Here is a 19,884-nt window from a genome sequence, read left to right on the forward strand (position 1 = left end):
CTTTTTCTATACAGTGGAGTCCGACAAGATGAGAACCACTTTCTCATACGTACTGTATATACTATATATACTATATATATATATACTGTATACTCAGACTTTTGGACCCACTGCATCCGCATTTGTTTTCACATCTTCAGTGAAAGTACTTACCGGACTGGCTCATTTTACATGTTTCCAGTGGTTAAAAATAACCACCGGGGATGCTGTGTGTACATGGAGAATATTAGTCACTCTTCTCCTCAGTTAGATATCACATTACCATAATCTGCTATTGACTTGGTTTATAATAAGGACGTCACTGAATCGCTAGCTTCATGTCAAATCCCCTGCAGGCTCACGCCTATATTATCCACTCTTCTCTTTGATATCCTACATGTGTGTGATGAGATTTAGGCTAAGCTTTGGCTATTTTTGGTGAAAAAAATATCTGTGAAAAATAGTGCACCTAGCAACAAAATGTAACGTTTCAAACCAGGAAATCTAGGAACAGATTTACATTTAGCTTCACGCATCACTAACTCACATTTGATTTTGTGTCCGGTTCAGCTATCGTGATAATAAACCTTTCATTAAGACCAATTAGTGTTCATGGAAAAGACGATTTGTGTTGTCAGTGTGATGTAGGCAGCAGTATTTCCCTGGGTCTCTGAGGGTCGCTGGAGGAGGACTGGAAGAGGATCTTTGAGGCAGCCATGATCAATGAACTGAGCACCGTGCGGAGGCCTGCCCAGCCAATCAATATGGCACAGATGAGCGGAGGGTGGGGGGTGGTCGTAGCTCCCGTCCGGGCAAGCCTGTAGGACAGATATGAATTACTGTCCGGTGATGCGATGTATGTAGGTCTGTGTTGCGGTGAGAGTGTATAGGTAGAGGTCAAGTCCAGGGGTGGTCGAACGTTGGTGCTAAATCACATTCCTGCATTGTTGGATACAAGCTGTAATAGCAGAGATGCCAAAGGGATATTGATAATGTGTAAAAAAATAAATAAAAAAAAACAACATTACATTTATTACCACACTTTTGAGTATTGAATATTTGTGTTATAAAGTTACTGACACATAGACATAATAAGTTACTGGAGGTAAGGCAGCAATCAGATTTTCCTGGGGAGCACAAAACAGATCCGCTCTTTGCAGCAGAATGTGATGTAATAGGTAGATCATTTTGAAATATTGAGCGCAGGGATGCAGATGTTTCTTTCCTCCGTGGTAGTGAGTGAGAAGCAGACCGGTATAACTCTAGATTTAGGAATGCTGTGTCATGGGTCTGACAGAACAACAAACATGGACAGAGTGGTTTTAACACAACACCAGGGAAAATGCTGACTTCGACCTTCTTTATCTTACTTTTTAGATCAGTGGTTCCCACACTTTTTTTTTGGCTTTTGACCTCTCAAAAACAAACCATCTACTGTGTCATGGGGTAGCACAAGTCTGCCGAAGATGACAATTATTTCCCTCCTTTTTTTATTTTGATTCAGAATTCAAACCCCTTTTTTATTCAGATAAAGCTCACATGTGATAAAGCTTGTGGTCTTACATAACCTGGCTGAGCTGTAGTCTTGTTCGACTTGTACCCTAACCCTGCGTTGCAATGTTCCCAGAATATAGCAATTACTTTAATGAGCAGAACGTTATCAAAAGCATTTTTATGTCCAAAACCATAATAACAAGTCACGAACAGTATAATGAACTGAAACCCTAATTTGACATGCATGAATAAAACAGCTTTATTTTCTGTGTCCATCTACTGCAACATTAACATGGCCAAAATGTTTCCTCATCAGTCGTATCATCATCTTACTATTAAAGAGAAATGTGTGCGAGCTTGTGAGACTGCTCCATGAAATTCTCTGGTCACACACTTGCACACACACAATAGCTAACAAGAGACAGAGCTTGAGCAGATGCATTTAATGTATTATTCAGTGCAGCACATCCAAAACTATCACTCCATGGAGTTATAAGCATAAATATGTAATAATAACCCCGCAGAAAAAAAGAGGATTGAACTGGCTCTGTTAAGCACTGTAATGCTTTAAAGTCTTCATCTCTCCACAGGACCTGCCATGAGAAACTAAAATAGAAATGTCTTTCTCCGGGAAACCTTTATTTAAGTGTTTTTTCTTTCTTTCTCTCTCTCTCTTTCTATACACCCCGTTTGCTCCACTCTTTCACCCCTTAAGGGGCAAACAACACCCCAGAAATGAGTGTCTCAGCGCAAGTGTTAAGAGGAGGAGGGAGAGGAGGGGTTGAGGTTAAGCTGCAACATTAGACCCGGTGGCTGGTGTCACTGATGCTCTGGGGTGTTGTATTTTGTTGTGTATCCGCTGTGTCAGTCATTGGTACAGCTGTGGTGACTGACTTCCACAGTGGATGCATGTTCAGCGGGATTACTGCGTGTTCATAGTGTTATTGAAAAAGGCGGACGAATCGCAGATCACCGCTCCCCCCTGACTGCTTGGGACATGACAGTTATTTGTCGAGGAGAAAACAAAGAGAATGGGGTAGAAGAGAAAAAAAAGGAAAAGAAACTGATGGTAGTTCTCTTGGGCTACAGTCTGGCAGGTGCTGGTTTGATGAATGAGATGGCTCTGATTTTTTTTTTTTGCTACGGAGCGCCAGGGATAGAGAATGGCCCATAGCAATCAATGTAGATCAGCCAAAACTGCTCCCCCAGCAGCAGAGTGATAGAGTGTGGAGCAGAGGGGGGATAGAAATTGTTTCTGTGTGTTGCATGCGCTCGTGTTGTTTTGCAAATGAGAGGCAGAGGAAGCGTGCGAACAGAGAGTCATGGTTAAGAAGGAAAAAAAAAAAAGCAACCTGTCATTTAATCTCCTCTCCCTCTGATATGGCCATTTTCCAAGAGCCACTTGCCACAGAGGAGTAACCCCGATAGTCATCCAGCACCTTGACGTTTGAGAAATCAGCTGCGAAGACAAGAAACCAGTCCTTATCACACACACTTCTAGTTCAGCACATAAACACAGACACATCCCTGATAGCTGTGTCCACTCTGTTTCTGTTTGTTCCTGTCATTGCCTTCCTATGCCTGGTCTGAATCCCTCTCTGTATTCATATGAGCTCACCGAGTATTTAAAAACAAATCTGTCCTTTCTGGAGGTAATGGCAGCTGGGACGTGGAGGCCCAAGCCGAGACGTGTGGGGCTGGCAATTAGAAAACAATGTGTGTGGGGATGAGGACCAGGATTTGCGCTGGGGGGTGGAGGGACCAGCGCTGGATGATGGCAGCTGTCATGTTTTTGCAGCAAAGACAGACTTGGAGCTCCTCTTTTGTCACACAGTTACATCTCAGGAGCTTGTGTGTACTCTAATGAGGAACAAATCCTACAAGCATATTAAGCAGTGTGACAAAGAGCAACTGCTCTTACAGTGACAGCACAAGACTGCTTGTTGTCATCCACAGAGCTTCAGACGCTTGCCGTGCTAAACGACTGCCTTGTCATGATGTTAAGCCTGCAACAGTTGGAGAAGCAAACACACATAAGGGAACAAAAGAAAACAACTCAAAAACCCGACGTGAATTCATGTTCACTTGTTATTACAGGGTGGCTAGCTCAAGTGCTAATGTGGTCTTTTCTGTGTTAAGCATTTGTGGCAGGTAGTTACCACAAATCACAGCCAGTGATGGTCCATTTGCAGCCATTCAGCCAACACTTCGATAATGTACTGTATTTGCAGTTCTTCCCACCAAAGTGGCCGGCCCCTTAATTGCATTCCAGATATCTCTCTAACTCAGAGTGTGACATGGGTTTACCACAACCTATACTCACAGTTTAAAAATTGTGTCATAAACAAGTCTTTTGGAAAAAGAACTTTGCTACTTTAGTGTTACTAGGTTCCTCACACTTAAGTTCCTTCATTTTGGGTTTTGGAAACCACAGTCCAAACCCTTGTAAAGGAATGAGAGAATGTGAGAGATCCACAGCTACTGTATAAATAGGTACAGTTGTTAAGCTGTTGGACAGTAGACCTTCAGGTATACAGATGGGTTTCTTGTGTACAAACAATACTAGGTGCACGCGCAACCAGGCCGCAGACCTGCCCATCTGCCCGTGTGTGTAAGTGCCTGTGTGTGCGCCAGCGCAAGAGAGAGACATTTGCAGTTATCTCATGGAGAAGTACAGAAATGAAATTATGCGTGCATATAAGTCTGTACGTGCAAAACTTAAAAAAAAATGTTTAATTTATATTATTTTTAGTTTCATGACACCGGTGCTGCACAGACTCTCGCCGCCTTTAGGACCTTCAGGACCCCAATCCGCCCTTTCAATGGCCTGGAGCCATAATCTTCTTCTTTTTTTGGCAAATGGATGAGATCCCCTCGGGATATTATACAATTATTAATTACCAGCACAACAACTCCTTGTCCTTTTCGTTTGCTGCCTGACTCCGCTTGTAAACAATGAGAAATGCGATGACGTTGCACAGAAACCTGTCTGTAGTGAAATGAAGTAAGTTGATTGGTCATGTCCCGTTCACTGGATTAACTAAATAGTCTCCTAAATGGCCCCAATTATTGCAATATACTGTATATAGCTACTATACTGTGCCAGAGGACTTCATCCATAGAAGTCAACTAACCGTACAACTGTTGTTGAATAGGCTATATGTCTGCTTCCATTGTTGTTTAAAATTGAGTAACTTTGAGTGACTTTTTAGTGACTCTTGGTTAACAGAACATGGTGGTCATTTTGCTGAAGTCTTTCCCTCAGGCAAATTATGAAAAAATAATTAGCAATAGCAATGGCTGTTATTCGGAGATGTAGTTATTGTTGGAAAATGAATGCAACATTCATGGCTGCTCTCATAAATTCTGCTCAAGTCTAGTATGAACACTTTATTTCCCAGTGGCTCGGGTGAAATATGTTGAAGACAATTGTTAATTTCTACAGCAAGTCCTGTTGAATTAGCATGCGGGTTGTGCATTTGCCGCTTCTTGCGCCGCCTATCCACCTCCATCACTTCCTCTGTCAGAGAAATGAAAGTGTGTGAGTGGGATCGTCCCTCTGCACCTGTCGACACTGATACGCAGATGGGGAGATAATTGCGAAGGGATGATTGTTAAGGAGATAATTGGAGCTTCTATACCCCCTGACAGGAGTTGCTCTGGGCTGGGTTTCTGACCCGTTGCCCAGGTAAGCATTTATTCAGCAGGCGATTGGGCTTTCGTGGCAAAGCAGATTGGAAACGTGGTGAGAAGCAGCGAGGAGGAGAGACAATGGCCTAGCATGAGAGGGGTTAGAGAGTGAGACACAAGGAGAGAGATATGTTTGGAGCTGAGGGGAGTGCTCTCACACCCTCGATTACCCATTTAATGAGGCGATGCTGTGCCATTGTTTTATTACTTAGAGGAAATAGGAGAAATCTAGATTCCACCGTGTGGTCCCTGCGTTTCCCACTGCTGGGCTGGCATCTGTTCTCTTTGTTCGCAGCAGTCCTCCTATCATCCCCTCTCACAGACACTAATGCTTTTGTTTCTTCTCCTCTCCAGCAACCAGCGTCGCCTGTCTGCCCTCTCCTATATTTTCAAGACACGCTTGCTTTTTGGCTCATCCTTATTAACCTTCCATTACCCCAGTTTCAGCTAATGTAATCTCTCACGGGTATCCAATGCTCCCCGACATTAATCTAATAACTGTTTGGCTGGTCATGTATGCTGATCACTGTTGGTACCAGTGATGGAGGCTTAAGAGTCTAGTGTCTTTCTGTCTGCTACCTCTCTCCCTTATTTTTCTCACCTATTACTTCTTTTCTTCGGTCTTTTCCTCCCCTATTGTCTCTCATTTTGCCACACATGGCGGTGGCAGCAGTGACATAAACACAGTTTTATTGCTCTTGCTCAGGCTCTAAATCTTCCCTGAGCTCGCTGTTTATACCAGGGAACAGAGAGCACACCTCTCTTGAGTGCAACCCTCCATGGGGCATATGGGTACCCTAGAGAGATGGAAAGGCATTGAGGCAAAGCACAGCCTGCCTCTAAATACCTCTAAAACCTGTTTTGTGTGTGTGTGTTTTTCTACAGAATATGAAAGGACAAAAGATCCTCTTTGCACTACACCCATATGTTGGGTGAATCATTCTCTCCAGATTTAGAGTCATTTTGTGGGAGATCCCATGAAAACCGCTCTCACACTAAAAACCTCCTACCCAGTCACATCTGGAGACATTCATGCAGATCCACGTTGGGGCTGCGTTTCAGTCCCCTGGGCCCCTGTCCTCTGCACAGAAGGAGATTGATTGCACTATGTGAGTCATGCTGTGTTGGAGGGCTCACGGAGCAGGCCTCCCCCACCCATCACCTGAGGGATTCTTCACAAGCACAAGCTGTGCGTGAGACTCGCTCTTGTCAAAACCAGCAAAACATTTTTTTATTTTTATTGAGAGGTGTGCTGAGCGCGGGTGGATGAGGTATCAAGACTGCACAACCTTAGCAGGTCGTAAATGCATACGTACACGTGTAGGTGTGAGTTGAGTGTTTGCTGGTCCTCTCATTAACATGAGCTGATTAGCCTTCTGTAAGATGGATGGGACCAGAGGGACCACAACATGCACTCTGTTTTTATTACACACATCATCTGACAGTTATTAGCCATGGGTGGCTGAGTGGAGGATGATTGTGTGCGTCTTCCAGTGTCTGGTGTCAGATGTGTTTATCTCCCCTCAAAGTGCTCTGTGGTTGATTGAGTGACCCTTCACCCTTGTGAAGGTGGTGTACATTACTGCCTGATGTGACAGCAACCTCCCTGCTCCTGTCAACCCTCTCATCTTTCAAAGGGATACCTTCAACTAAATATGGAAACGGCAGATAGGGGAACATTGCGAGTTGGAGTCTTAACTGAGGAACTGTGAGCAAGCCAAAATGAATATCTTTTCATACCTGCACTAGATTTTGTTTTTGAAAGGAAATGAGGGGGAAGAGAGATTGCGAATGGGATGGGATGCAACAAAGGTTCCTGACAAGATGCATCCCAGGGATGTTCTGGTTCGTGATCAGCAACAGAACCCCCAGGCTCCAACATGCAGTAGTTCATATAATCACCCGTACAGGATTGTTTGGCAGCACATGATGTGGGTTTAAAGCTCAAATCCTTGTGTTGTAAGATTTCTGACAAAAGATGAGGAAACACTTTGCATTAAAGTGCAATAAATAAAATAAATCAACAAATTATGCATTCATTTCTACATCCCGGCATTATAAAGCTGATGACTATAATGAGAGAAAAGCATACATTTACCTGAAACAATTGATTAAACTTTTCAAGGTGGAATTGATTATTAAATAGAAACAATATGAAATTATTTTGATAATTGATTCATTATTATTATTAAGTTGGTCATTACAAAACCATGAAGTTATGACCGCCACACAAGCTAACATCAGTATGCTAACATTTATAAGGACAGTGCTAACATGTTAATGCTAAGCCAGTGTAATATTTACCAAACTCACCATTGGACTTGAGCACGTTAACACGTTAGCATTTGGTAATTAGCTTTAAAAACGTTGTACGGCTGAGTTTAACAAGAATGTTATGAACTGTGCAGGTTTTTGGTCAGGATCAAATTTCATGGCAAAGAGTTCAATAGTTGTTGAGATATTTCAAACTGAACCAAAAGTGATGGACTAACTGACTGACCAGCATATAGCCTACAGTATTTTCCATGCAGCCATACCGCTAGCATGGCTAAAAACATTAAACCTTCTCTCGTGACGTCCCAGCTTTTCAGATCTCTTCTCTATTTTATGTCATAACAGTTTAAATGTCTGTGGGTTTTGGGTTGTTGGTAGAAGAAAAATGCTGTTTTTCTTGCCTTGGGCTGTAGGAGATTGTGAGAGGCATTTCCAATACATTTTGACATTTTATTGGCTAAATAATGAGTCGTCAAAAACAAATGACTGGTCCAAAAACAAATAGTTTCGACGAAGAGGGAAAAAAGATTTGACCTCCTTCGGGTGTCAGTCTGAAAGCTGTGGTCTGTGGCCCGTAGAGGTGACTTTGGATGGACACCATAAACCCCTTGTGCAGTTGTAGGATTGAGGCTCAGTGTATGAAGGTGGTGAGCGAGTCTGGGAATTTATTTGGCAGGGTTATGCTGAGGTGGAGGAAAGCTAGGCTGGATTTAGCTGCTCTCTCTTCCATTACACAGTCTTTGTTCACTGATGCCCAAAGGAAAACATGATTTCATACTGACAGAAAACAGATTTCTCTGGAATTTGGTGGCAAAAAACAACAAAATGCACGGAATAGAGAATAGCAGTTGATCATTGAATAAAATGAGCAAGTTAATCAGATGTCCTAGTTTGTGGAGTCACTTAACATGTCAGTACATAGTGGGGCTCTATTTAAAAAAGACCTTTATGGATGGGTGAGCAAGAACCCACCAATCAGTACGCTGCCTCCAGCTGAACCAGGCTTCCTGCTGCTGTGAAATTCCCTCTGTACTGCTGACCTTAATGTTGCAGGATAATAGCATGCAAGTCCCAGGGGAGAAAAATAGTATAAACCCTCTGTCCCCTTCTGTGTTTGTGTTTGTGGAGGTAGTACATATTGTATATAATGTCCTTATTAGAATCTGTGGTTTGCATGTGATCACGGTAAACCCCTGAGTATGTATACTGAGCCAAGACACTCAAGAGACAATACCTTACTTATATTGATTCTTGTAGGTTGTGTGTCCCCCAAAAATACATTTGAAAAAATGTTTTGCGACTGCTCTCGGTACAATTCAATCTAGTCATATCGATTTCTTTTTTTGACATATCAGGCAATTGACAAAAGAATCACACACACACATGAAGGAGCTGCCCTGTAATGCCTCTGTCCTATACACAGGTTTGTGAGCAGCTCCAGTGGAGCAGCTGGGAGGCGGGAGGCAGGCACCAAGCGCAAGGGCACCTTGACGCCTTCCCCTTAAATATCCATTTGTTGATATATTTGGCAAATATTGACATTTAATTAAATATTGACCCTTCACATAGCCACAAGAAGAAAAATCAATCAGTCTCTTTTTAATGGATTTAGATTCTTTTAATTCTGAACATCAACCGATGCATTGAATCATTCAACGTTCACTGATTAGCTCAGTACATTTTAAAGAGCAAACCAAGCGATGCTTCAAAAGCATTATGATTTTGTCCCACGCTGTAAACATCCATGACTAGTATGGAGGATGCAGCGTTGCCAAGCACTACCTCGCAGCCTTCCCATCATCTGCAACTTCAGATGCAGGAGCAACTGTCACAAACACGCCCTCTTTGTGCAGCCGGCACAGACAAGTCTGTCATTTGATATTTGGCTCATGCTAAGCAGAGGAACAGCTGCAGGGCACAGGAAACAGAGAGCAGGGAAGACTGTAGCTGTATAAGTTGTTTCTGACAGCTCCTCCTGTTGTTCTATATTGGCCCCTTTAGGATTTGAGTTGTTTTTCTCTTTTCCTGCTGCCCTCAACTCTTTGGCCACACTAATTGCAAACTAACCTGTTTTTAATTCATAGAAAAAGTTAAGAAAGGGTAAAGATTACAGCTAAGGACACACTTCCAGTGAACTTTGCTACATTGTTATGCATGTGATGAAGGATGCTATCGACTTCGAGAAATTGTTATGGCTTGTTACGAGTATAAATAAAAAAATATGGTGCACTGGAAGTGTGCTGCAAATTTTCCATTATTTCAGATATTATCTAAGGATTTTGCAGAGCCAAGTCGGTTTTGCAAATTTGCCAATTCCTTGAGGGGAAACCTAATTATGACAAAATGTCCAAACACTCACAATTCCCACTCCATCTTTCAAAAGTCCTTTAGCAGCTCTGAGCTACTGTAATCCCTGCCAGTGAAACAGACTGTTGCCCAGGCAACCTCAGTCCTGCCGCCATGGCAGCTGTAACTGTGGTGAGAAGACACTGAGTGCCAGAGTGGACAGGTGTTGCTGGGGTCTTGGAGATCACTTTAGGTGTTTCAGCCCTGCCTCCAATGTCGTTACACATGTGGAACAGTGCTAACAAGCCGTTCACACACACACACACACACACAAACTCAATATGCCGCTCCTGTATTCTACTATGTGAACTGAGACTGCTGAGTTACACTAATGTTCTCTGTCATGCTCATGTCGAATTAGACAAGCACACAGTTCTCTTGCCAGCTCGGAGCGGGGGGTCCATGCCACATGGCTGCACATGCTTTTTTGTTGGTTCTTTTTTTTTGCTTTTGTTCAACAGACATACTGTAGGTATGAGAAATGACTCATAGTCAGTGTAACCTGCTGTAGGGCAAAGTAATAGGACACTGCACAAAAAGTCAAACAAGCTCTCATTACCTTTTATCCAAGCAGAACATAGGGACCACCGCTGAAATTGGTCCTACAAAATGGTAAGGGGAAATATAATGTGTGCTGGAAAGCAATAGCTGAGAGAGTGTCCATTTACTAGCAAGAGCGTGTGCAGAGCATGAAGGGAAGATAGTTCTCTTACTGAGTCAGTGTGGCGAGGCGCAAAATGTCTATTTCAGGGCTTGTTTTAAGTAGGGTGAGTCACCAGGCTTTTGGAGCACTAAAGGCTGCATATGTGTGTGTGTGTGTGTGTCTGTGTGTGCATGTATTTTCATTTGAAACCACCCTGCCTTTCTCACTCTCCCTCTATCTCCGTCACACATACGCAAAGACACACACACACGTGCCTGCCTGGAGGGTGCAGGTCTGTGACAGGTTAGGCGTTTTGGGAATGGGCCATCCTCTCCCTGTCTTCCCCACAGCTCCAAGCAGTGAGCTGGCTCTCGCACGAGGGACAGAGAGCGACTTCAATCTGTTTGGTAAATACTGGGATAAGGAAGGCCCACCCATCACCACGGCAGAAAATAGCCCAGGCCAGACCTGCGAGTACAAAGATAGCATGCTATGCTGAAGGCACGGAGAGGATGTACCTTCCGGAGAGAAGAATGTCATCGGCGTGAATTAGCTATTTTAAGAAATTAGAGGGTGTGAGGGAAGTCAGAGTGGCAGACAGACAATGAGAGAAAGGGAAATGGACAGACAGAGGGAGAAAAGCAAATGAGAGATGGGAGCCGCCTCCCGCTGCCAGCAAAATGTCAATGGAACCCCGGGGATGCATTGATTAACCTCTCTACTCCTAATCTGCCTTCGCCCCCACCACCTCGCACTGAAGGCAAACACACAGACTGGTGGTGGCACACAGATGAACCTGCAAGCCAGCTTTGCATAAACATGCCACAGAGTACTTCAATGGACCAGGCTATTAAAGCTGTTTTCAGTTCCCATTCATGAAAAATCACCAAACTTTGCACAAAGGTCCAGTCCCTTGCCAGATTTGCTCAGATGCAAACACATGCCAATATTCATCATTGATTTCCTAACAAATCAACTGTACATGCTACAGTTTTGCAACTTTGATTAAAATGTTGCCCCAATACCTTAGCAACTTTTGGACGATTAAATCTAGTGCAAATTAAAATGTTCAATTGTAAACAGTACCAGCCAATTCTCGCTAAATACATTTTCAATCTTCCTGAAAAAAATTGACAATATTTTGGATTCATGGTAGATGAAGTTTGGCAAATATCATAATTTTATCTCAAAATCTGAATTTTTGAAAACATTCAAACATTCAAAACATTTTGAATTCTACTCTGATGGGAACAATTTCAGTCAATGTAAGAGTGGCATTTTTTCACATATGGAGCAAAACATATTGTTAAAAACAGGTGACCAACATTTTCATACTGTCAAGATGGATTATATATTTTCAGATTTTTGTCTTGATAACAGAATTTTTGACATTTTGACAATTTTTAAATTCTGCCTTAGCAGCTGCTGTCACCCTGGTGACTGGTTTAGTCCATTTGTATAGCCACACACCAGGTCTTAGGCTAGCCAATTAGCTCAATGAGATGGTTGTCAGTGTTGCAGGTTGTGTGTTCAAGCCTCAGCTAGGGCAAAATGGATGTTGTAATGCTGATGTTCTCTTTGTCTCTTGTTGCTCAGAATTGCCTAAATTTGTCTAAAATTGCCTGGCCCTGACCACTGCTGAGGCAACTTTAATTAGATGATTGTTTTTTCTATGAATAAGTTCATTGTTTAGTCCATAAATCATGAGCCAAAGCTGATGTCTTCAAGTACTTAAAACCAAATAACTCTTAGTCAATACATATTTGATTCGCTTGCTGGCATTGGCATGCACCACACTAGCAAGTTCCCACTTGATTAAAAGTTTTTCCTTCATTTTTACTTACTATAATTGCCTTGGCCTTTGCTTTCAGTTTCTCTGTTTAATACAAATATTCCCAAATCCTCTAATAAAGAAAGTCCAGAGACTAACTATCCTCTTTCCTCCCCTTCTCTCTCTTTTCTTCTCTCTCATTCACAGTTTGCTCCCAGTTCTCCAAAGGTGTGTATGCCATTATTGGTCTCTATGACAGGAAGACAGTCAACATGCTCATGTCCTTCTGCGGAGCGCTGCACGTTTGCTTCGTCACACCGTCCTTCCCCATTGAGACGGCCAACCAGTTTGTCATTCAGCTGAGGCCTGAGCTGCAGGACGCTCTGGTGGGAGTGATCGACCACTATGGATGGACCAAGTTTGTCTACATGTACAGTTCTGATTCAGGTAGGAAACGTATACTTTAAATCACCTTTTATTTGTTTTCATAGATCTTTACCGTACAATTGTGGCTCTCTAGGGTAGTGGAAGTTTTATTCATCTTTTAGCAACAAAATGATATGGTACAGTAGTAAGAGTTTTACCGTAGCTGTCTTAAATATAAGTTAAATGTATAGCTCTGCTAAATGGACATGAAGAAAGTCAGAACCAGAACCAGTTGTTAAACCAACCCCCATTAGTCGTCTTCAGGTTGTCATGGCGACAGCAGTGGGGTCAGCTGAAGCTAATGTGCAGAAATGAGCAGCCATCAGACCATTCATTGTAGTCCGACGTCTATACAGACAGCAAACACTGAAAAGAATCATTGACCTGCACTGACTAGCAGATAAACGTCACAATGGAACAAAAGATTAAGCTTTTCATCGAGCATCGAGCATCGAGTCTGCCACAATAATCCATGTCACAACAGTCACTCTTACAGTGGAACATTGAGAAAGAAAGGAAAAAAATGAAAGAATGAAACAAAAAAGTGCTGTAGCATTCAATTTAAACATCTTAAAAGCACCACCGCTGAGGCAGACTGAAATAAAGTAGCGCACCTGTCAGCCTCCTGTTTCCTCCTCTCAAGCCAATCAGCTGTACCCTTCCCATAATGCCACGCCATCTGTCCCAGGTGTTGTGGGTTTTTGGAGCATGACCATGATGAGTGTATTTTTGTGTGCTTGTGTCCCAAAAGCTTACAGATTTTGTATTTGTATGTGTTTTTTTCAGATGCAAATTAGCATATGACAACATGAGGGCTTACTGCAACTTTTATCTGCTGATGTTTTTGACTTGTGTGGGAGAAATAAACAGGCTTAAGTCAGCTTTAAAGGACAGATGCCATCATGTCGCTCTGCGCAGCGCACAATCAAGCGTTGACAGGGAAAATTTCACGGCGGACTTCAGTCTCATTGATGTATGACGGCCGTAGCGCCACAAATGTCTCACAGATTTTTATTTTTTTCATCCTCTGAGATCCATTCATTAGCCACTCACAAACTGTTGAGCAGTGTATGTGTGTGTGCGGGGTCACCCCTGTGTGATTGAGTCGTGGGATGGAGCCATATCAGTAGTCCTCTGTTGCCTGGATACTATGCTGCAGTCACCCTTCCTAAGGGGTTATTTTAAGCCTTTAAGAAAAATCACATTTAGTTGTGAGGAATTTGTCTTGTGTGTGTGTGTGTGTGTGTGTGTGTGTGTGTGTGTGTGTGTGTGTGTGTGTGTGTGTGTGTGTGTGTGTGTGTGTGTGTGTGTGTGTGTTCATGTGTTCATGTTTGTGTTTTTACATCAGTATCTCCCCATGGTGATATTGGCTTCATATTTCTAGTTCCAGTTTCTTATTCCCTTTTCTAGTAACATCTGTCTTGCTGTCTTTTACCTCAGCATCTGCTAATAAAGTGCCTCTCATTTTTATTTTCAAAAGCCAAGAACCTGAAAACAAATTTTATAGCCCATTAAACCTATCATAAACAATATTCAGGAAATGGTTTCCCAAAGTGTTATTTTCTCTTCTCTCAATTGCCTGGTTGCCATGTCTCCATGTAGTGCCTGTGGGCAAAAGGGTGCTTACGACAACCAGATTCTATTATGATATTATTCTCTTCCGGATGCCTTTGGAGGACCATTTTACCTTGGCTAGTCTATGAGCCTCCCTGTCAGGCTGGCTCTGATTTATAAGGGAGTATTAGAGCACATAGCTACATTTAAAAAGGCAAGAAGATATTCAATGCAAACACAATGAGCCAAAAAAAGAAAGGGAGTGAAGCAGGGGAGGAATGAGGACCAGAGAAAAATTATGGAAATGGTTCAGTCGCAAAGATAACACTAAGGGAAAGCTGACTGCAGGTCTCTTTGTAATGCATTACAGCACAGAACATTGTCAACAGCGCTAATGAGATTCAAGCACTAGTTTTAGCGCATCTTGACTGCTGCCCAGCTGTATGCTCAAGTGCTGGAACATTGTGTACATAATGTAGAACCAGATTCATAAAACACATAAACACATAAAGAGAAAGATGAGCAATGATTAAAGAGGGAGGAACAGAAGCATGAAAAGACAGAGAGAAGTGCTTTACACAGCCCGGCTTTGTGGTGCTGTCCATGGTGCTGAAAGGTGCAGGACTCAGCTGCAGTTGTCCATTCTCATCAGGACACACTGACTATATGCATGGCCTGCATTCTCATGCCTATCATCAGCTTCAAAGCTACTATTAAACCTGTCAACAACAAGGAATAATTTTTTTCTCTCATCAACAACAGTGAAAGACAGCAAAACCTTAGAAAGTGCCATACGTCTCATCTAGATTTGCTGTAAGGCTGTGTTTCATTTCCATTTCAACATCCCTGCATTTTTCTGGTTGTCTAATTTATTTACATGCACTGTATTGCGGTCATATGTACAGGTGAGACACCATCCATCTTTTTATTCTTAATGACCTGGTGTCAAATAGGCAGCATGAATTGCCTGGAGAGCAGCTGGTGTGCATTCTAATAAGGCCGGGCAATCACCTTTCAGCGGCTGTGACTGCATTTTTCATTCTTCTGTTGACAAGCTTTGTTGTTGTTGTACTGAATAAGCCCTTTTTACATTTTTTCATTGTGCATAAAATGCCTGTATGAACATGAACAAACAAGCATGGAGGATATGCAAAACACAGCAAGTACAGGCCCACGGTGGCTTTAGTACTGTTTGCCAGCTTAGAGGGTGGAAAGAAAACAATTGCAGCTACATCATGTATTAGTTTACATTTCTAAATTTTGTAATTGCTATAATTCATTTGGGTAATGGCTGCCAGTCTGCTGCGGGTGAAATTACTTTATTTACTCTCTGGAACTACAGTGGCTGCCAGCTCTAGAGGAATCTGATTGGTCTACTGCCAGCAGCAAAAGAGTACAACAGTGAGTCACATTGTAAATCAGAGCTCAAGATCAATGTGTTCTCTAATCGCCTTTTATTTCCTGTCTTAGCATGAGCCACTAACTCACTGGCTGCTCTGCCTCCTTCTCCGTGATGCTCAAGAGTCCCGGCAGCGTATCGGTGACAATGTAATTGAGTAGCACCACCTGTAATTGGTGCTTGGTCGGTGTAAAGCAGGCTGTGAGCGTGTCGTCTGTGATGATGCACGGGCTGATTATTTGTTAGTGCAAAAGTGGTGATTATTTAGGCCGGCGCTGTACGAGCTGGAAAAGCACACCTGTACATGTCAGTGTGTTTAATGGACTGTCCCACTCATTACACTTTATCACTGAGGCTACAGGGGAGATTCTGATGGATAAGCTTATCATGAGCCGTTTGGTTTTCCGCATGACTTCTGTTTTGTTCTCAAGTTGTTTTAATTTATCTCTCAGCTGATAACATAACTACCTGCAGTATGAGAGTAGCCCACGCATAATTTATGTCTCATACAGCCTTAATAAAATACAGCAAATGAACACCAGCTATCATTCATCAATTCATTCATCTTCTTTGCAGAAGTCTTGGTGTAAAGGCCCATACATCTAGACACATTTATTGCATCTATTCTTCGGTCAAAGCTGTAGCCTACATTTCCCAGAGAGTTTCACCTCCTTTCTTTTCCTCTCACCAGGCCTGTCAGTGCTGCAGAAGGTTCTGGATACAGCGGCAGAGAGGAACTGGCTGGTGACCTCGGTTAATGTGGAGACCATGACAGAGGCTTCTTTCTTGAAAGTGTTCCAGGATTTGGACAAGAGAAAGGAGGGCCAGATCATCATTGACTGTGAGACTGAGAGGCTGACTGGCATCCTTAAAAAGGTAAAGAGCTTTTCTCTGTTTTCAGAGTGATAGGGGATTATATTGGAATTTAAAGCAGCCTTTACACAGTGCTCTCCAGAGTGGTTACATGTAATCAGTGAATTTTCTTGTAAACACATGCAATCTTATTATATATCCCAGTCATAAAGCCGGTAGCCTACATTAAGTTTAAACGCCCTCTTCAGGGAAAGTACATTGGACACACAGTGAAGATCAAGGCTTTGCTTGTTTTAATCACATGAGCAAAGGAGAGAGTCAGTGGGGGTCGGCTGGGGGTCTGCCGTGGTGTTTGGTCTCTGGAGCATCAAGGACAGGAGCAATAAATAACACAGCATTGGCATTTGGAGCCGACGGGTCTTCTGTGACAGTATCATCACTTACTCAACTGTCCTGAAAGAAAAGCGTCCTCCCCTGAGCAGACACTGTCCAATCGCAGCTTAGCAACAGTAACTAGGGGTCGTTGGACGATGGAGCTTGGGATTTCACCGCATGTTAAAGAGGTTTCCATGGGGCTGTGGTAGAATAAATCAGTATCTAAACAACTTGGACATTTTTTTGTAGCCTTCCCAAAACCAAAAGCGGAAGAGATGGAAACTAACAGCCTGTAGGCTACACATTTGATCAGCGTGTCTGGCTGTCAAGGATCATTAGTTTATTGAGTAATCACAATCATTGTCCAATTTTCAAGACACCTGAGAGAAGTATCAGAAAACACAGAGTCATGAATATGAAAGCATTTAGGTTGATGAGTACTTTGTCAAATATTAAAGTGACATATTCACCACACGGTGAATTTTACCTTTAGCTTCAGTCTTCTGCATGATTGTATAAAGTGCATTTCTAATTTTTTTATTTTTTTATTTAGCCTTTATTTAACCAGGTAAAAGACCCGTTGAGATCGAGATCTCATTTTCAAGGACTGTTCTTACAGCGTTCCTGTTTTAAGATGTGCTGGAAACATTGAGAAGTCTGCTACATAGTTTTTTCAACCACCTTGTGTAGCTAATGCTAGCTGGCTAAGTGCAGCTCTTTTGGTTATTTTCTGTGGGCTATAAATATAAAACCTTCTTTTTAAATCTAAAATCAAGAGCCTCTTGCTTATTAACAAAAATGACTACAAACTAACAAGCACAAATGTAATTTTAGTAGCATGTGTTTTTGCCACCTCTGAAGCTAGCCCGAGGGCTCTGGTATTTTCCATGCTGGTTCACCGGGCAGTTGTTTGGCAGCTGCTTGGATGACTGTGGCATGATAAAAATGTCTGTTGGGAGAAAAGTGTTATAAATTGCACACATGCTGTTTTCTGACTAAAAGATTTAACACAAAAACATATTGTAAATATTAGACAATTGTTGTATTTTTGCTTGTTGATGATGCTACTTGTATGATTTGTGATTTTCAGTCAGGATGTAATCTTTTTTTTTTTGCACAAGCACACACACACACACACACATTACACAGAGAGAGCGAGAGAGAGGGATAGTCGACTGTATGTGTACTCTACGCTCTGTGTGAACGTTATTGATGGCCCGGTGTCCACAGTTAAGGTTATTGCATGGGTTCTCACCACTTTACAGGAGCCGAGCCTGAGAAGTTCTCCATTCCGACGGCTTCCATCAATCACCCACATCTGCTCCCTGCCGCCACGCTGCCCTGCCCGTGCACCCAAACAGTGGTGCACACACACACACAAACACACACACACAACACTTCTGCCTCTTACGCCCTTTAAGCTCACTCCTGTATTCATCTCACTCTACTCGTACATTACACAGATTCTACTATGACAATGTCAGTGACAGTATCCTTAGGGCGACTTCTCATGTAGGCTGAATGTTGATGAAGTCTCCTCTGAGAACATTTGCTGTGACAGAACATGGATCTCAGAATCTGGTTTTCCTACACTGAGACAAAATATGACCCATTCTCTTGGGCCTAAACTCTGAATGACTCTTCAAATCTGCATGTATAATTAAAAATCCACTCTCTTCCAAAACATTTCCATTTGACAGTCCACTGTGGCAGTAATGTGTGTGTTTTTCCCGGGTGTAGGATGTATTGATGTCAGTGTGTGTGTCTCTCCTCCCTCCCTCTAGATTTTCCTTGCCCGGGGCTCGGCTGTGGGGCCCGCCTTGTGCTGGGGTCACCATTAATAACAAATGCCACCTTCTGTCATGACCTACAGCATCATTAGACACCCACACGTAACACACAAAGAATACACTTGTTCAAGAATGTATAGGGAAAGTGCTCACAGAGAGGAAGAGGAGTGAGGTCATGCATAGTGCCTAGATGAAAACTTCTCGCTTTATCCTCCATGTGAAGACTATTAACTGGATGATGCGTGATTTTAAATAAGTGCCGCCCACTCAGCCTTATGTTATGTGATTGCCCAGTGTGTTGTGATGACACATACGCTCTGACGTGCAGTTGTTGCACAGCACAACAGCCTCTTTATTTAGGTGCAGGAGGTGATTTTAGACATTCATCTAGAGTGCCACCAGCTTGAAACGTCCACTTCATTTATTAAAAAAATGGTTCTGGCACTACACTACACACCTCTCACTGTGATATTCAAACTGCCTTGACCCTAGGTGCTCGACCAACCTGCGACACCCGCCGTTAGAGAGTGACAGCAGTGTAGGCAGAAGAGAGATGGAGTGTGTAGTAGTCGTGGGAGAGGGGCTTGTGCACAGTTCAGTCTGACAGACTGCATTATTTGATGATATTGTTAGCCAGCAAAGGAGATCCTGGGAAGTAGAGTATCATAAGTTATTTAATATTAGATCAAAGATCAAATTGGAGCTCTCGGGGGAACCACACTGGAAGTAGAGAAAAGAGTCGGAGAGGGAGGGAAGCAAATGTAGTAGTGTTCACGGTATTTACAAACTGATGACTAATTGCAATTTTTACGACAGGTTGAATTGGCAATTTACTTGCATTAAAAATTAATTTGTTTATTCCTTCATTTTCTGCTGTTTTTGAAACCTGTGACAGCAGGAGACTGAAATCAGACAGAAACTGTGCAATCAATTAACCCAGTCTCCCATTTCATTTAATTGTTTACTTTGTGGTAAAAATTGCTATTAATTCTTTATGTGCAGAATTGGTTGTTTAAGGGTGTGGCTGCTTTTATTTGTGGTTTTGCATTATAAATGTGGTTTTTAATCATTGTGTCCACCTGTAGTGGGTGTCTAGCCAAAGTCAACAAAATCAGAGGAGAGGAGAGGCCATTTTCGTTATAGCTGTTTCTAACTGACTTCAGAACTGTAATTTTCTTTCAGATACTTTCATAACTGTTGTGACGTTGATAATCTGTTAATATGTTTCCTTTTTACACGAAGATTAAAGCTGACATTTATGAAGTTAGCCACCCTTTTATAAAGTGGTTCTTTCAATGTTCAGTGTCTCGTTGCACTGATTTCCTATGAA

At 42.4% G+C, this 19,884-nt stretch overlaps 1 protein-coding gene across 5 annotated transcripts in view; it reads left to right on the plus strand.

Annotated features, from left to right (window-relative positions):
* Positions 1–19,884, plus strand: part of gria1a (glutamate receptor, ionotropic, AMPA 1a) — a 64,741-nt gene that overhangs the window by 3,846 nt on the left and 41,011 nt on the right. For all 5 annotated transcript variants that reach the window (XR_015036776.1, XM_085788348.1, XM_085788346.1 and 2 more), the window contains exons 3-4: positions 12,405–12,644; positions 16,268–16,452. Coding sequence is in view for 4 of the 5 variants with exons in the window: in XM_085788348.1 (XP_085644474.1) it covers positions 12,405–12,644; positions 16,268–16,452 (425 nt within the window). In the remaining variant the exon portion in view is untranslated. The remainder of the gene's footprint in view (positions 1–12,404; positions 12,645–16,267; positions 16,453–19,884) is intronic.

Source organism: Trachurus japonicus, chromosome 10 (assembly GCF_045865225.1).
Source record: "Trachurus japonicus isolate A0001 chromosome 10, Traja_1.0".
NCBI classification, from domain to species: Eukaryota; Metazoa; Chordata; class Actinopteri; order Carangiformes; family Carangidae; genus Trachurus; species Trachurus japonicus.